At 42.7% G+C, this 14,785-nt stretch overlaps 1 protein-coding gene across 1 annotated transcript in view; it reads left to right on the forward strand.

The window, feature by feature from the left end:
* Window positions 1-14,785, forward strand: part of LRRC7 (leucine rich repeat containing 7) — an 89,443-nt gene that overhangs the window by 28,193 nt on the left and 46,465 nt on the right. The window contains exon 2 of the mRNA XM_053468801.1: window positions 13,285-13,487. Within this exon, the coding sequence (XP_053324776.1) occupies window positions 13,285-13,487 (203 nt within the window). The remainder of the gene's footprint in view (window positions 1-13,284; window positions 13,488-14,785) is intronic.

A 14,785-nucleotide genomic window follows, 5' to 3' on the forward strand; every position in this document is an offset into this window, starting at 1 on the left:
TATCTAGCACCCTCTCGTAATGTAACTCACTCACGTCCCATGCAATACGCCGGTTGTACTGATGCTTTTCCATTGCGACTCCATTATTTCACCCCAGCCGTTGGCTCTCCTGCACTTAACCTGTATAAGTAATCAGATAATATCGCGCGTCTGAATATTTTATAACCAAAGCAATTGCTTCATCTTAACAAGACCTAAAAAACTGGCATTCTAATTAATTATTGATTGTTTTATATAGCGCCGTCCTATTCCACAGCGCAGTACAACGGGAATCATCCTTTACCAGGGATATCAGACTGGACTTGGCACTTGATTCCGTTATTTCGCCTCCACGGGGTCTCCGGCAGAGGGGTATAATAATTATTACCATTAGAGATGAGTTTGGACCCCGTCTTGCGTTGGTTCGATGAGTTGCTATTTATGGACCCCCCACCAAGGCCAAGCACAGGACAGAATGAGACCCTCAGAACCCCGGAGAACGATGACTTCTGTTTATCAACAATGTAGCGATTTCCAAATCATATAAAGTGTTAAATTTCCTTCTCCCACAGACAGTAACGCGCTCGGGTGTTTTGCGCCTGGGTGTTTCACGCTCGGGTGTTTTGCGCTCGGGTGTTTGCGCTCGGGTACCATCGCTATGACAGGATTCCACCCATTATATTTCTGTAATGAAAGAGTTAATGGCGGTGGGCCGCGAGTGACAGCGGCGGGCCGTCTGCGTGATGTGACATTTCCACAAACTAATGTAGGTTACAGACTGTTGGCTTTTAACAATTCGGCCATTAATGTTTTCCCTCTCCACGGAATCCTCCCCGTCCAACGTGATTGAGCTTCGATGTGAAAACACGAATTCAACTGCCGAGGGACGGCCCGTGACACGTATCGCCGGGGGCGACGGCTTCTATACATTTCTATACTATATATTTCACCCCCCCCTTCATGATGATCTATGAGGGGCCGATCCCAGGGAGCTTCTCCTGCAGGAAGGGCCGAGCCGACCCTATATAATGTATAGGTGAAGATGCTTGGACTTGCATACATTAATATAACCCCCCCAGCACTGTATACAGTAATATAACCCCCCAGCGCTGTATACAGTAATATAACCCCCAGCGCTGTATACAGTAATATAACCCCCAGCGCTGTATACAGTAATATAACCCCCAGCGCTGTATACAGTAATATAACCCCCAGCGCTGTATACATTAATATAACCCCCAGCGCTGTATACAGTAATACAACCCCCCAGCGCTGTATACAGTAATATAACCCCCCAGCGCTGTATACAGTAATATAACCCCCAGCGCTGTATACAGTAATATAACCCCCAGCACTGTATACAGTAATATAACCCCCAGCACTGTATACAGTAATATAACCCCCAGTGCTGTATACAGTAATATAACCCCCCAGCGCTGTATACAGTAATATAACCCCCCCAGCGCTGTATACAGTAATATAACCCCGAGCGCTGTATACAGTAATATAACCCCCAGCGCTGTATACAGTAATATAACCCCCAGCGATGTATACAGTAATATAACCCCCAGCGCTGTATACAGTAATATAACCCCCAGCGCTGTATACAGTAATATAACCCCCAGCACTGTATACAGTAATATAACCCCCAGCGCTGTATACAGTAATATAACCCCCAGCGCTGTATACAGTAATATAACCCCCAGCGCTGTATACAGTAATATAACCCCCAGCGCTGTATACAGTAATATAACCCCCCAGCGCTGTATACAGTAATATAACCCCCAGCGCTGTATACAGTAATATAACCCCCAGCACTGTATACAGTAATATAACCCCCCCAGCGCTGTATACAGTAATATAACCCCCAGCGCTGTATACAGTAATATAACCCCCAGCGCTGTATACAGTAATATAACCCCCAGCGCTGTATACAGTAATATAACCCCCAGCACTGTATACAGTAATATAACCCCCCAGCGCTGTATACAGTAATATAACCCCCAGCACTGTATACAGTAATATAACCCCCAGTGAGGAATACGAGGAATATATAATGGTGTCAGTCAGATCGCTATCAGTGTTATTATAAGGATTTATAGGCTGAGTTGAAAAACAAAATCATTTCTCTTTATACAGAGGGCAGGGTTAGCCTATAACTCTTCAACTGTCTAGGGAGGTGAGCGGCCGGGGGAGGCAGCTCAAGGAGGTTTTTATTTAACTACATTAACAAAGAAGTGCTGTTTCTATACACATTATCGGGGCTTTTAGGGCTGTAGAACCCTGCGATCCCCTCATACCCAGCAAACATTCCGACCTCCTAGAAAAGAGGGGCATCAGGGGAGGAAAAAGCGAAGACACAAGAATCGTCCCTTGATTTGGTCTCCAGCAGCTCTCCTCTCCATCACCTTTACAGAAGTGACAAATAATAAATGATGGGAGATTTATTAGCGATTCCTTCCGCCTCTGGAGACCCCGCGGTTACCGCGTTTAAAAACCTTTAACTCGTGACGAGGAGCCGGCGCCCCACTTAGTGCCCTGGAAGCGGTGTAATTGCCGGAATTACGCGGGGATGAATCGGAGGCGTTCTCGCCGGAGATCTCTTTAATGCGGAATAAACTCTTCTGTGAGGCGTTATTTATCACGCTGCCCGCGCATGGATCGGGTTTAATTAAATGAGGACACGCGTTAGTCGGTGATTAATAGAAGGGAAAATGTCGCCCGCGTTATACTCGGCACATTAATTTTTCCTCCGTTGTCGTTTGGTTGCTAATGAGGATGTTTTATCTCTATAAGGACCGGCGAGAAGAAACGCGGCAGTCTGCGTTATTCCTCGTGATTCACACGGAGACCGAAACATACTCACTATTCATACATCGCGGCAGATATTAGCAATTACAGATATTCAGACCGTAAATAAAGTGTGTTTTACCCCGTTTAATGTATAAAGCCATGTCCTGCTGTTTCTATACACATTATCGGGGCTTTTAGGGCCGTAGAACCCTGCGATCCCCTCATACCCAGCAAACATTCTGACCTCCTAGAAAAGAGGGGCATCAGGGGAGGAGGGAGGGGGTCAGGAGGAGGAAAGAGGGGCATCAGGGGGGGAGAGAGGGGCATCAAGGGAGGAAAGAGGGGCACAGTGGTGGAAATAGGGGCATCAGTGGAGAGGAAAGAGGGGCATTAGGAGAGGATAGAGGCACAGGGAGGAAAGAGGGGCATCAGAGGAGGAAAGGAGGGATTAGAAGAGGAAAGAGGGGCATCAAGGCCTTTGGGACCAAAAGAGGGACTGGCCAAAGTAAACATGGACACTTCAGAACTACACATGCACAAAAACATTAAAATTAGGTTTCACTCAGTAGCCCAGAAATTAACTTTTTTGTTATAATACAAAAAGTCCTCAGATGAGCTAAATTTTTGTTTGAAGAAATATCAATAATGGCCACCAATCCAAGCGATTGTTTTTGTTTAACGGCAGTGAGATTTCATCCATTGAGCCCACGAGGTGAGCGTCTTCTGTGTCTCGGTTACATCAACGTAGAAGGAACCTGGAAAGGGAACGAGGTTTTGAGGTGACGTTCAGGTGACAGGAGGTCGATGGAACGCGGCTCACTCAACAATGAGCGGTGGGAGCTTGTAAAGGATCTAAGGCGATAACACGATAACACGATGTCACTAGAAGAAGGTGATTGTTGTTCCTCGTGTTTTGTGGCTCCTGCGCGAGATGTCAGTCGAACCACCGGAGAATGATCTGCTCTAAGGCTGTCCCGGAGGTGCGCGTTCCGTGTGCTGGGTCTACGACGTTCCACCATCCTGTCCATGATTAAAACGGACGACAAAAGTCTAATCCATGGAACCCGGCTTGTTAGAAGGTCCTGTAGGTGACAAAAGGTCAATGGAAAGAACTCATGGAGGAACCTTGCTGTCTAATCCTTCACACAGTACCCCAGGGAGGACATTTCAACAGAGCTAAGGGCCGCCCAAGTTCATTGTCACTCAGGGCCATCATTTGGAAATGGGGTAGCAACCTAGGGCTCAGGATTACCCCAGGGGTCCCGAGCAGCCATCGTTGGAGGTTTGCGAGGTGGCATGGAGCCAATTGGAAGCACGCGTCAGGCTGTTTTTACTTTTTTCCGGATTACGGACTTTTTATTTCTGGGATATCGGGGAGAAAACGTAAAGAGGGTCTTAAAGGAAGCGATGTTTGGGTCACATTGATAGGAAATTAGCATTAAATCCCAAAACATCCAGGAGAGGGTTAAACGGGGAGAGCGAGAACCGATAGACCCAAACGGAGTAAAATCAAAAAGGAAGCCCAACCAATATGGTTTCGGTTGACTTTTTTTTACTCGAATTCTGGTTACTTTATGTCTTTTGTGTCCCCCTCTTTGTAGTTGGAGGAGCCGGCCGAGCTCTGCAGAGATTTTTTAGTTTTTTTAAAAAAAAAACCTAATTTTGGTCAAATAGGGTATTCGCTGGTATAGAAAGTGTTCTACAAATATACTTTATAGATATTTCAGTATATTAAGATGCTGGGGATTTATAGCAATTACTGTGATAAATAATAATAATAATTAATGTATTATTATTAATTATTATTATTATTATATCTTTTAGCGATATAGCGCCAACAATGTACTCAGCGCTTTTTACGCATATTCAAGGGATACGACAAGACTGGAATTCACAGACTGGGGCATTAGGTAGAGAGGACTCGACTCGCAAGCTTACGATCTAGAGAATTACTGCCTATCCTTCATTTACTCCCAGGGAGTTCTGAATAAAAGTGAAGTTTTAGTTTATTATTTCTTTTAATAATGTAGTTATTTGGATAAGATTTCCCGGTTGGCAGCACGACCTTTGCGCTTTGTTGCCTGGGCGGGATGGGAGTGCGACCCGCTGATGATTTCTCTGCCAGTCCTTTGTGATCAGCGTGGAATGGTTCCTTCTAGAAATTTCCAATAATAAGCACGACCTGATCAATAACCAATCAATGACATCATTCGTAACAAGGCTCCCAATAAATGCGGTAATGTAATAAAATCTATCCAGTCACATGAATTATAATATTCAATCTCCAAATAAATAATTAATCATTTTGGTAAAAAAGGAAACAATTTCTATTAATTACATATTTTTATTGCATTTGAAAAAATGTGCAATAGTTTGTAAGCTAGCTGGACCAGAATAACCGATATTTCATGATCTTGGGAAAAAAAATCCCCCCCCCAGTCATTAACCGGCCCAACAATTACCCGACGATGTCAAATTAACACAATAACGTCTTTTTAACTTAACGCAAACCCAGAATTCTTTTGAAGTTTCAGCAGGTGGTTTCCCTTAAAGCGTTTTATCTTCCAGTGTCATTTAGGGGCTTTTGACTCGAACCCGGGGGGTAAATCTGAAGAGCCCCGCGGAGGTTACCGGGTTATTCTTTATCATAGAAAAAGTTTGTTAGTAGCAGCGAATAGTGAAAGAAGTTTTTGTGTTAATATTGTGTTTTATACAATGTGCGTTATTCCCGTGTAACATTGTATATTATCAAATATATAATAATCTCCATGTAACAAAGTAACAGAAATGCATGGAGGGTATAGAGAGGGAGGGGGTTCTGCCAATTTACAGATCTCTGGTTAGACCGCACCTGGAGTAGTAGTGGGGACAGTGCTGGACACCCCATCTCCAGAAGGTTATTCACATTCTAGAGAGAGTTCAGACGAGGCGACTAACATGCAGGATAAAAATCATCCCGAAAAACGAATGGATCTCAATGAGAGAGAGACGGGGATGGGAGAGAGACGGGAGAGAGGGAGGATGGGAGAGAGACAGGAGAGAGAGAGAGAGAGGATGGGAGAGAGACGGGAGAGAGGGAGGATGGGAGAGAGAGAGGAGAGAGAGAGAGAGAGAGCGAGAGAGAGGGAATGAAAGAGAGAGAGAGGGGATGGGAGAGACCTTTAAATATACAATGAGATTAACAAAGTACAGGAGGAAAGTCTACTTCAAGGGAGGAGAAAAGTTACAACAAGAGGTCATAATCCAGAGGGTCAGAAGCTTAGATGGAATGTAAGGAAGTTTTACTTTACCGAGAGGGTAGTTGATAGGTGGAGTAGCCTCCCAGCAGAAGTGGTAGAGGGTAATACAGTGAGGGTATTAAACATGCATGGGATAGACATACGGCTCCTGAATCTAAGACGAGACCAACGACCGATTAGGACAGAAAAGCGGGCAGAGTAGACGGGGGCCGGGTGGTTCTATTGGCCGTCTTCCCTTTTCTTCCCTGGTCCCGCATCCTGCATCCTCTCTCGCTTTCTGACTTCTGCAGAGATATCCCGAGAGGCGAGAGTTTTCTGTCCCGGGTCATCGAACTCCCCGTCTGTTTACTGAATACCCAAAACGTGAGTTTCCAACCTAGAATTACCCCACTCGAGGTCAGATCTGCCTCAGACATTTATCTGATGTTTTTCAAGGCTCTTAATTGCGCGTTTGCTTGAGACGGGTCTCGCTCCTTTCATTTTTCAGTAAGTGCCGATATTTCCTTGGTTGTTGGTAACCATAGTAACATTAAAAAAAACCTTTGAAGAAGACGTTGGAAGTTTCCTCGCTCGACTCTTTGCTTTTAGTAGATATGTTTAAATTGATGGCGTTATTAAGTGGCGCTGATAAACACCGCGTTCTGCTTCCGCGCTGTGACAGAGCGATCGCAACAACCGGCGCATCTTATTTGCATATCATTTGCATGCATTTCAAAGACAACTCTATATCCTATTACTGCGGCTTCATTCGGATCCACGTTAGCTTTGTCCTTTCAACTTTGCAGAAAATTTTAAGACCCCCCCCCCGTTAAAAGCATTCAGAAAGATGTCGTTCAAACCAAAATGGTTTATGACTAATATCAGATCAAAAATAAATTCTCATTTTGTTCCAATAAACCCCCTTTATCTGCAGACCTGGAGCCGCCGTTGCTGTCAGTCATGTGATATTTTGGGTGACTTTCCCGGCTCAAACACCACACTGAGCTGATGCTTTATGGCGATGCTAATGAAGTCCGTTCCGCCATAGACTTTCATTAGTGAGAGAGTCCGGGTGAGTGATTAAGACTGAGCCATTCTATTGTTTCCCACAGGCAGTATGTTAAGGAGTCGGGGGGTTTAGTAGATCGGGGGTCAGATAACAGAGCGAGAATCATACAAACGGCTGATATGCAGCTGCCTGTAAACTTTATATTATGGGGCAAAAACTACAACTGGGGTAAATAATAATAAAATAGCGCAATATTAAAAAAAAAATCCGCACAAATTTGATCCGCTTTAATCACATTTAATGTAAGGCAGCAAAGTGTATTTAAAATAAATTTAATGGCCAAAAAACAAACCTAAGAAACCGAGCACAGCGGTCTCAATGTGACCCCCCCCCATCTTCAAGAAGGATCCCAGCTGTGGCCCAGAAGGGAAACCCTGTGCAGACGTGTCACGGAACGCGCTGCCTGTCATATGTTTTTAACGTGGACTATTCCACGTGACGGGCAGCAGGTGGTCCGTCGGGCTGTGAAGCTCACTAGTGATCACTCGTGCGAGGAGCGTTACGTAATCCGAAGCGCAGAGAAGCAGCTCGTCGGAGAGCGGAGTTGGTCCCCGCTGGACGTAGAAATCACTGGTTCCTAATGGTGTTTGTTTCATAGGTCAAAGGTCACACAATTTAATTATACCCTTCCCAGTGACATCATAATCTTCTCTCTGTAGGCCGGTTCTGCTGACGGCGGAATTTTAACGCCTGGCCCGGTGAGGGCTGAGAACCGGACGTGAGAAAGAGTCCAAATTTGCTTTTATACTCCTTGGCGATGATTCGTATCCATTCAACAAGACAACAGCCCGGACTTGGCCGCAAGGGCCGCTCGCTATTTACCGTCACCCGGAGCGTTGACGTGCGCCCTCGGCTCGCGTGGCGGCACGTATCCGCGCATGCGTGGGAATATTCGTTTTGGGGATTGAGAAACAATGATTATAATTCTGTATTAAGTTATTCATTGGAACAGCAGCTTTAATCCGTCGTTACAGGTTTAAACAATGCAGGCCCGTCACTGAAATCTGTTCTGTTACCTTGGAACGCCGATACAATTTGTTAACGGCCGTTCTTCCTTAACACAATTAAAGAAAAATGCTGTTTCTTTAAAAAAAAAAAAAACGCTCTAAAGTCCATCGTCTTAATCCCAAGCTGCAGCTTCACGGGGCTGCGGCTTTACGCGATTGCGGCGGTGATTGATTGCCTCACCTGTTTGTATAAACGCTTTATCCATTATTGATGAAGTCGATTTACAGCTCAGCGTTACTCAACGAAAAGCAGGATCAGGAATCATTAAAGAGAAAACAAAATACAAGAAAAAAGATTTAAGTAGAATTTCTATGCATTAAAAAAAAAAAGAAAAAAAAAGCATTCATTGGAAAAAAATTCTATAAATCAAGAAAGAAAATCATTGTGGAAATTAAATTACAATCAATGAATCGTTTGGGAGGATACGTTTTAAAGTTGCAGTCCCACTTAGACAAAACATTCATTTAAATCATTGTCGACTTGTTTTTGTTTTTTTTCATTTTTTTTCAGGTTGATTGCATAACTTTGTTTTCTGTTTCTATGGCAACTTTGTGCTTTTGTGTCACGTGACAATTAAGTGTTCCCAGCTAAAAAAAATGCTGAAATATAGACTGAATTCCTTTTTTTCTGGGAAAGGGTTCTGTAATTAATAGCGCTGGGAATCTCGTTTCTAATGCTACGTTTAGTTAAAAAAAAAGTGAAATTCAGCAGAGTTGGTGGAACAGCAACTTTAATAAAATAATGCAGTAGAGAAGAGTGTTGTGGTATGTTGACCCAGAGCATTTGGGGATCAAAGAGGGACTGGCCAAACTAAACAGGGATGCTTGGGAGGTATGTATTAAATGCCATCCGAAACGGAGGTCTGAAAAAGAGATCGATATAAAATAATATATATTGCTCATCGTCACATAACTGTATTTAGTGTATAGAATCGAATCACGGAGGATTTAGGATAACTTATTGGATGATATTGATTTTATTATTGATAATTTCTATGTTATGAAATTATATTATTGATTTTATTTTTTTAAGTTTATATAATTAATTATTATTATTATTTATATCATTATTAGTTGGCCATTTGTAAATTATAATCGTCAAAAAATTTATTATCTTAATAGTTTGTAAACAGTGTGAATTATGCCTGGAAACCGGGCAAAGAGGAAAAAAAGTTCCTGATTATTATAAATAAATAAATTATTATTAATTAATTATTTTAAAAAAATCTTAAAAAGCAAGTAGGGCAACAAAAAGTTATTTCTCCACCGGTGGCCAAACTGTGTCGATCGCTCGGCGGATGCGTCGCCGGCTCCGGCGGATAATTAAAAGGTAAGAAGTAATATGCAGAATCGTCACAATAAAATATGTGGCTAAAAACTGCATAATTGGACCTAAATGGACTGATTATTATTTTTTTTTACGTCCCTGGGCACTTATTCCAAAGCATGACATTCCAAAATCTTTCAGAGCTCGGCAATCCGGCGCATGCGGCACACGGAGCGTTAGGATAATAAGAGAATGGCGTTAATTGCCTTAAAAACTAGGGCAGATTAATCATGGGGGGGTCGCATCGGAGAATAACGCTCTTATGGAGCCATCTACTGATTGGGAATTAGAATTCGCTCGTAGGGTTAAAGCGACGAAGGATGGCGTCCGAGGTCTTTGGGGAATTAGATTCATTCTCATCACACTGATCCATGTTTTATTTCTCCCAACATTCTTAACGTCCAGCAAGGGATGAATTTGTTTTAAAGGACGCTCCCGGAGTTGTGGCTGCTGAAGACTCTTTGGGGGTAAAACAATATACATTTATTTAAAGCCACCTACCTTTCATAGGCTCCTCTCCAGTGACCAGCGTCGTAGTCCTGGCTGAGCATCATGGGCATTTTAGTCCAAAAAAGCTATTTTTTGTATTTAAAAAATAATTGTTTATTGGTGTTTTTTTTTTTTTAACAATTATTTACAGGAAAGAGGGTTTTTGGGGGGCACCTGTATGTTAGAAGGGATCAGACTTTCCCCCCCAAATGCTGGCTTTTTTATATAGCTAAATATTTTTTATGTGTTGTCATGGTAGCAGGCAAATATATTAGGCTACCGGCTCCATCCCCCCATCCCCCTCATTAAAGGCAGGGATCAGATTTTTTTTTTAGAGAAAGCGCTGATCGGTCGGTGACCAAACTGCATCGGTGTTCATTTTCTTTAAGCAGGAATTTTGGTTTCAACTCTCTGAATTCCCAATATCTGCAGAGAGAGCTGAGCCGGCCCTGCAGAATGTATAGTTCAATCAGATTTTTAACATGCTTCGTGCAGGGCCACCCACGCTGTTCTTGGAGCTGACGCTCACTGGGGTTGGACTTTCGTAATGGAGAGTGAAATGGGGAAGATGAAACTGCAGCTCTCCTGCAAACTACATACTTTAGTGAATAAACCCTACTGTCTACCCCCCCCCGACACAGTTAACACATTAGAGGTAGGAGACGGCTGCGGAACCCGTTTCCCCCGTACGTGGCTGGAGTCCGAAGGGTTAAACCAGAGACCAATTTGTAACCCGGTGAATTTGCAACGTTAATAATTACATTTTATCAGGACTCGGCGACAGCTGCCGAGCGGGATGGTTCGGGGGCCTCACGCGATTTCCCTCCGTTATGAGGTTTTTGATTAGCTAGAAATTGGCAGTAAAAAAACCCGAACGTGTCGGGGATTAAGGAGATAATAGAGCGGGAATCGATTTTTGGGGGGGGCTTTGATATTACAAACCCCTGCATCGCCGGCAGAAGCAATCTGATCCTAATGAGATGAGATGGGAGCCGGCAGACGAGGACGAGGCGTTTTATTCCACGGAAAGACACCGATTCTTATAAGAAAACACCGCGGCGGCGGCGGCGTTTATATTATTTATTTCGCTCGCGAAACGCATCGGGTACCCGAGCTCAAAAATATTAATAAACCCGATGTGTAATATTTACAGATTAAAGGGAGCGATATATAAATGGATAAATGTATATGTGTGGGAAAGCCATCTTTATTTCCCGCTCTCGGGATCTGGATGGTTATTCCTCCCCGTTAAGTTATCTCCCACTTATTTTGAAGTTGCTGATTGCTTCGGGCGGCCTTTGTAAAGACGAGAGGGAGGAGAGAGAGAACTTCGGGGCAGGAAATGATGTCATTTTATTAAAGCTCTAAAAATGCGTTTTCTCTTTAACGCTGGGTATTTCCCACGCATATAGCGAGCTCTAGATTGTAAGCTCCTGGGAGCAGGGCCCTTGTCACCTTCTGTTTTTTCTGTAAGTCAAATTGTTATGTTGTATACTACGTGTTATGTCCTGTCTACTCATTGTACAGCGCTATGGAATCTGATGGCGCTATATAAATCAATAAATAATGATAATAATAGATCGGTATTAACGCCTCCTGATCCGGCTGCAGACCGCTCCATGGGACCTCCCGACGTGAAAGATACCTTTACGCTGAGCAGTACAGAAGGGATGTCCACCTCGGCTCTTCGAGGGCCGGGGACAGGATGATGAATGCGAGTCCACGCTGGACCTTTAAAATAACTCAGTTACATCCCTGGAACATTCCTGGGGGGCTTCTGTTTAGTCTTTCTAAGGGAGCCCCTGAGATGAATAAATTAATGTATTAAAGGAATAAAAAGATGAATTATTCTTCTTATTTTGTGTGTCACATGACAGCATCTCCAGGAAACGGGAAATTACATCGAATATCAAGGAAAAACTGGGGAAGTCATCTTAATGATAACGATAAAGATAACGAGGAGCCACGAAGTGCAGAGCTGTCCGTGGTGCTGAATCTCTGTCTGACGCGAACGTAACGCAACGTTTATTCATAGCGAGCCAGCAGATTCCGTAGAATAAATGAAATAAAAGCACTTTATGGTATTAGGTAGGAAATAATGTTTAGCCGCATCAAAGATTGGTTGACTTTGTGACACCACCAAACTATTCTTCCATCAGATTAACTGATTTTTAACGGAATCTCTTCACTCCCATCACTCCTGTGTTCTAATGACCCTTTATCACTCCCATCACTCCTGTGTTCCAATGGCCCTTTATCACTCCCATCACTCCTGTGTTCCAATGGCCCTTTATCACTCCCATCACTCCTGTGTTCCAATGGCACGTTGCGTTCGCTGATCCAAGTTTAAGTTTAAAAGGATAATTGATGGTTAGAAACCCTTTTGCAATTTCTCTGTTTTCAATGAGTGACCCAGCTGCGCATGGTGTCTGTGTGTATCTGTGTGCGTTTATGGACTGCGCATGCTCGTAATATAGAAGTCTTTCTCACAATACAAGAGGCTGCACAGAAGTCAATGTTTGTATATAAATTCAGTATATGAAATGTATGATGTCATTCTTTCACAGCCTACGGAAAAGAGTAACTTTCTGGCTGTTATAATCCTATATTTTGGTCAAATTGAGGAAAACATTACTTTTTGTATTCTTGGTCACTTTCTTCAGGGATGAATCCAATTTAATTGCGGACTAATTGGCCTAATCCACAAAACTCACCCTATTTATAGCTATTAAAAGCTCATAAACCTCCCGTTTTATACTAATTACAAAGTTACAGTTTTTTATTCCCAGCGACGTTTCCCTTTAAACAGCCAGAAAATCCAATAATTGAAACTCTTGATTTACAACGTAACGTGTTTTTGTCATTCATTAGAAACATTTTATCAATAAACAGTATTTCCTTACCGTCTAATAGATCTTACATGATTTAGCTTTTTATAACTAAAATGAATATAAAAATATCAAAATTACAGCAAGAGGCGAAAAAATCAACAAAGTTACAGGGAGGGAAGTTTATCTGAAAGGAGGAGAAACGTTAGAAGAAGAGACCAGAATCTAAAACTAGAGGGTCAGAGACTGAGATGGAGTAGAAGGAATTTTTATTTACTGAGAGAGTGGTGGATAAATGGAATAGTCTCCCAGCAGAGGTGGTAGAGGGTAATACAGCGAGGGGATTAAACATGCATGGGATAGACATACGGCTCCTGAATCTAAGACGAGACCAACGACTGATTAAGGTTTGAGTCTTTACAGCAGGAGAAACGGTGACTAGATGGGGGCCGGATGGGGCCGATCTGCCGGCAGGTTCTGGGTTTCTGTTTTTAATAAAAATTAAAAGTGAATGTTTTTTACATAATCTTCTGTTAAATACAAAGTATTACAATCCCTAATTTTTGTTCTTTAGTGCACTGTCTAGAGATGTCAACCAAGCGGAAGATCATTGGGCGGCTGGTCCCTTGCCGGTGTTTTCGGGGGGAAGAGGAGATTATTTCGGTGTTGGATTATTCCCACTGCAGTTTACAGCAGGTGCCAAAGGAGGTGTTCAACTTCGAGAGAACGTTAGAAGAACTTTATCTGGATGCCAATCAAATTGAAGATTTACCCAAGGTAACAGTTATAAAAAGACATATATATATACAGTATATATACATTCACACACACACACACTGTATATACATACATTCACACACACTGTATATACATACATTCACACACACACTGTATATACATACATTCACACACACACTGTATATACATACATTCACACACACATACTGTATATATATACATTCACACACACACTGTATACATATATACACACACACACATACTGTATATATATACAAACACACATACTGTATATACATAGATTCACACACACTGTATATACACACATTCACACACACACTGTATATACATACATTCACACACACTGTATATACATACATTCACACACACACTGTATATACATACATTCACACACACACACTGTATATACATACATTCACACACAAACATGTACTGTATACATACATACATATATACACACACTGTATACATATATATATATATATGCATTCACACACATATACTGTATATATATACATTCACACACACACACACACTGTATATACATACATTCACACACACACTGTATACATATATACACACGCACACATACTGTATATACACACTGTACGCCTATGAAGAGATTCCCTTATCAGCCGTTTCCAGCTACAATAGTCATTTACAGCATTAACCCCGTCTGCGCTGGATTTCCAATCCATTTCATGTTATTTTAATGGACAAAATGCGCTTTTCTTTCAAACACAAGGACTTTTCTAAGCCCACATTTTTGAACAATAGTGTTATATATATATATAAACATTTTTTAGTGGTCATTAGTTTTACCAGCCTCACTAAACTGAGTGATCCTCTGTAAGTCAATCCATTCTTCCAAGAGGAAAAAATAAAAATAAAGCATTTGCCGGAGGTAGAAGCTGCAGCCCTGCTGCAGTAGCTGCCCTCCTTCTCCAAAGCCGAACGCTTCCTCTCACTGTGTGTCAGGAAAGCACTCCCATGTAAATCAGTGAGTGCGCTTTCCATGCATCCGCCTGCAGGGAGAGACGTTCCACCGATACATCCCCAGCGTGGCAAACAGCTGAGGGGCAGGGGCAAATATCCTTTAACGTGCATGTGAAGGCTGGAGTGGATCGGGAGGCATGAAATGCGTCGGCCCGGTTCCTGCGCACATTAAGGACGCATACATTTTATTGTACTGGCTTTAGGCGGATGTCAGGAACGTGGCGCAGAGGCGACGCGTTTATTACTGTGAGAATCACCGGCGCCTCAGACATCAGCCGTCAGCCTGGCTGCAGCTTCCCATCGACAGGCGAGTCACATCT

The sequence above is a fragment of the Spea bombifrons genome, chromosome 6 (genome assembly GCF_027358695.1).
Source record: "Spea bombifrons isolate aSpeBom1 chromosome 6, aSpeBom1.2.pri, whole genome shotgun sequence".
Lineage (NCBI taxonomy): Eukaryota > Metazoa > Chordata > Amphibia > Anura > Pelobatidae > Spea > Spea bombifrons.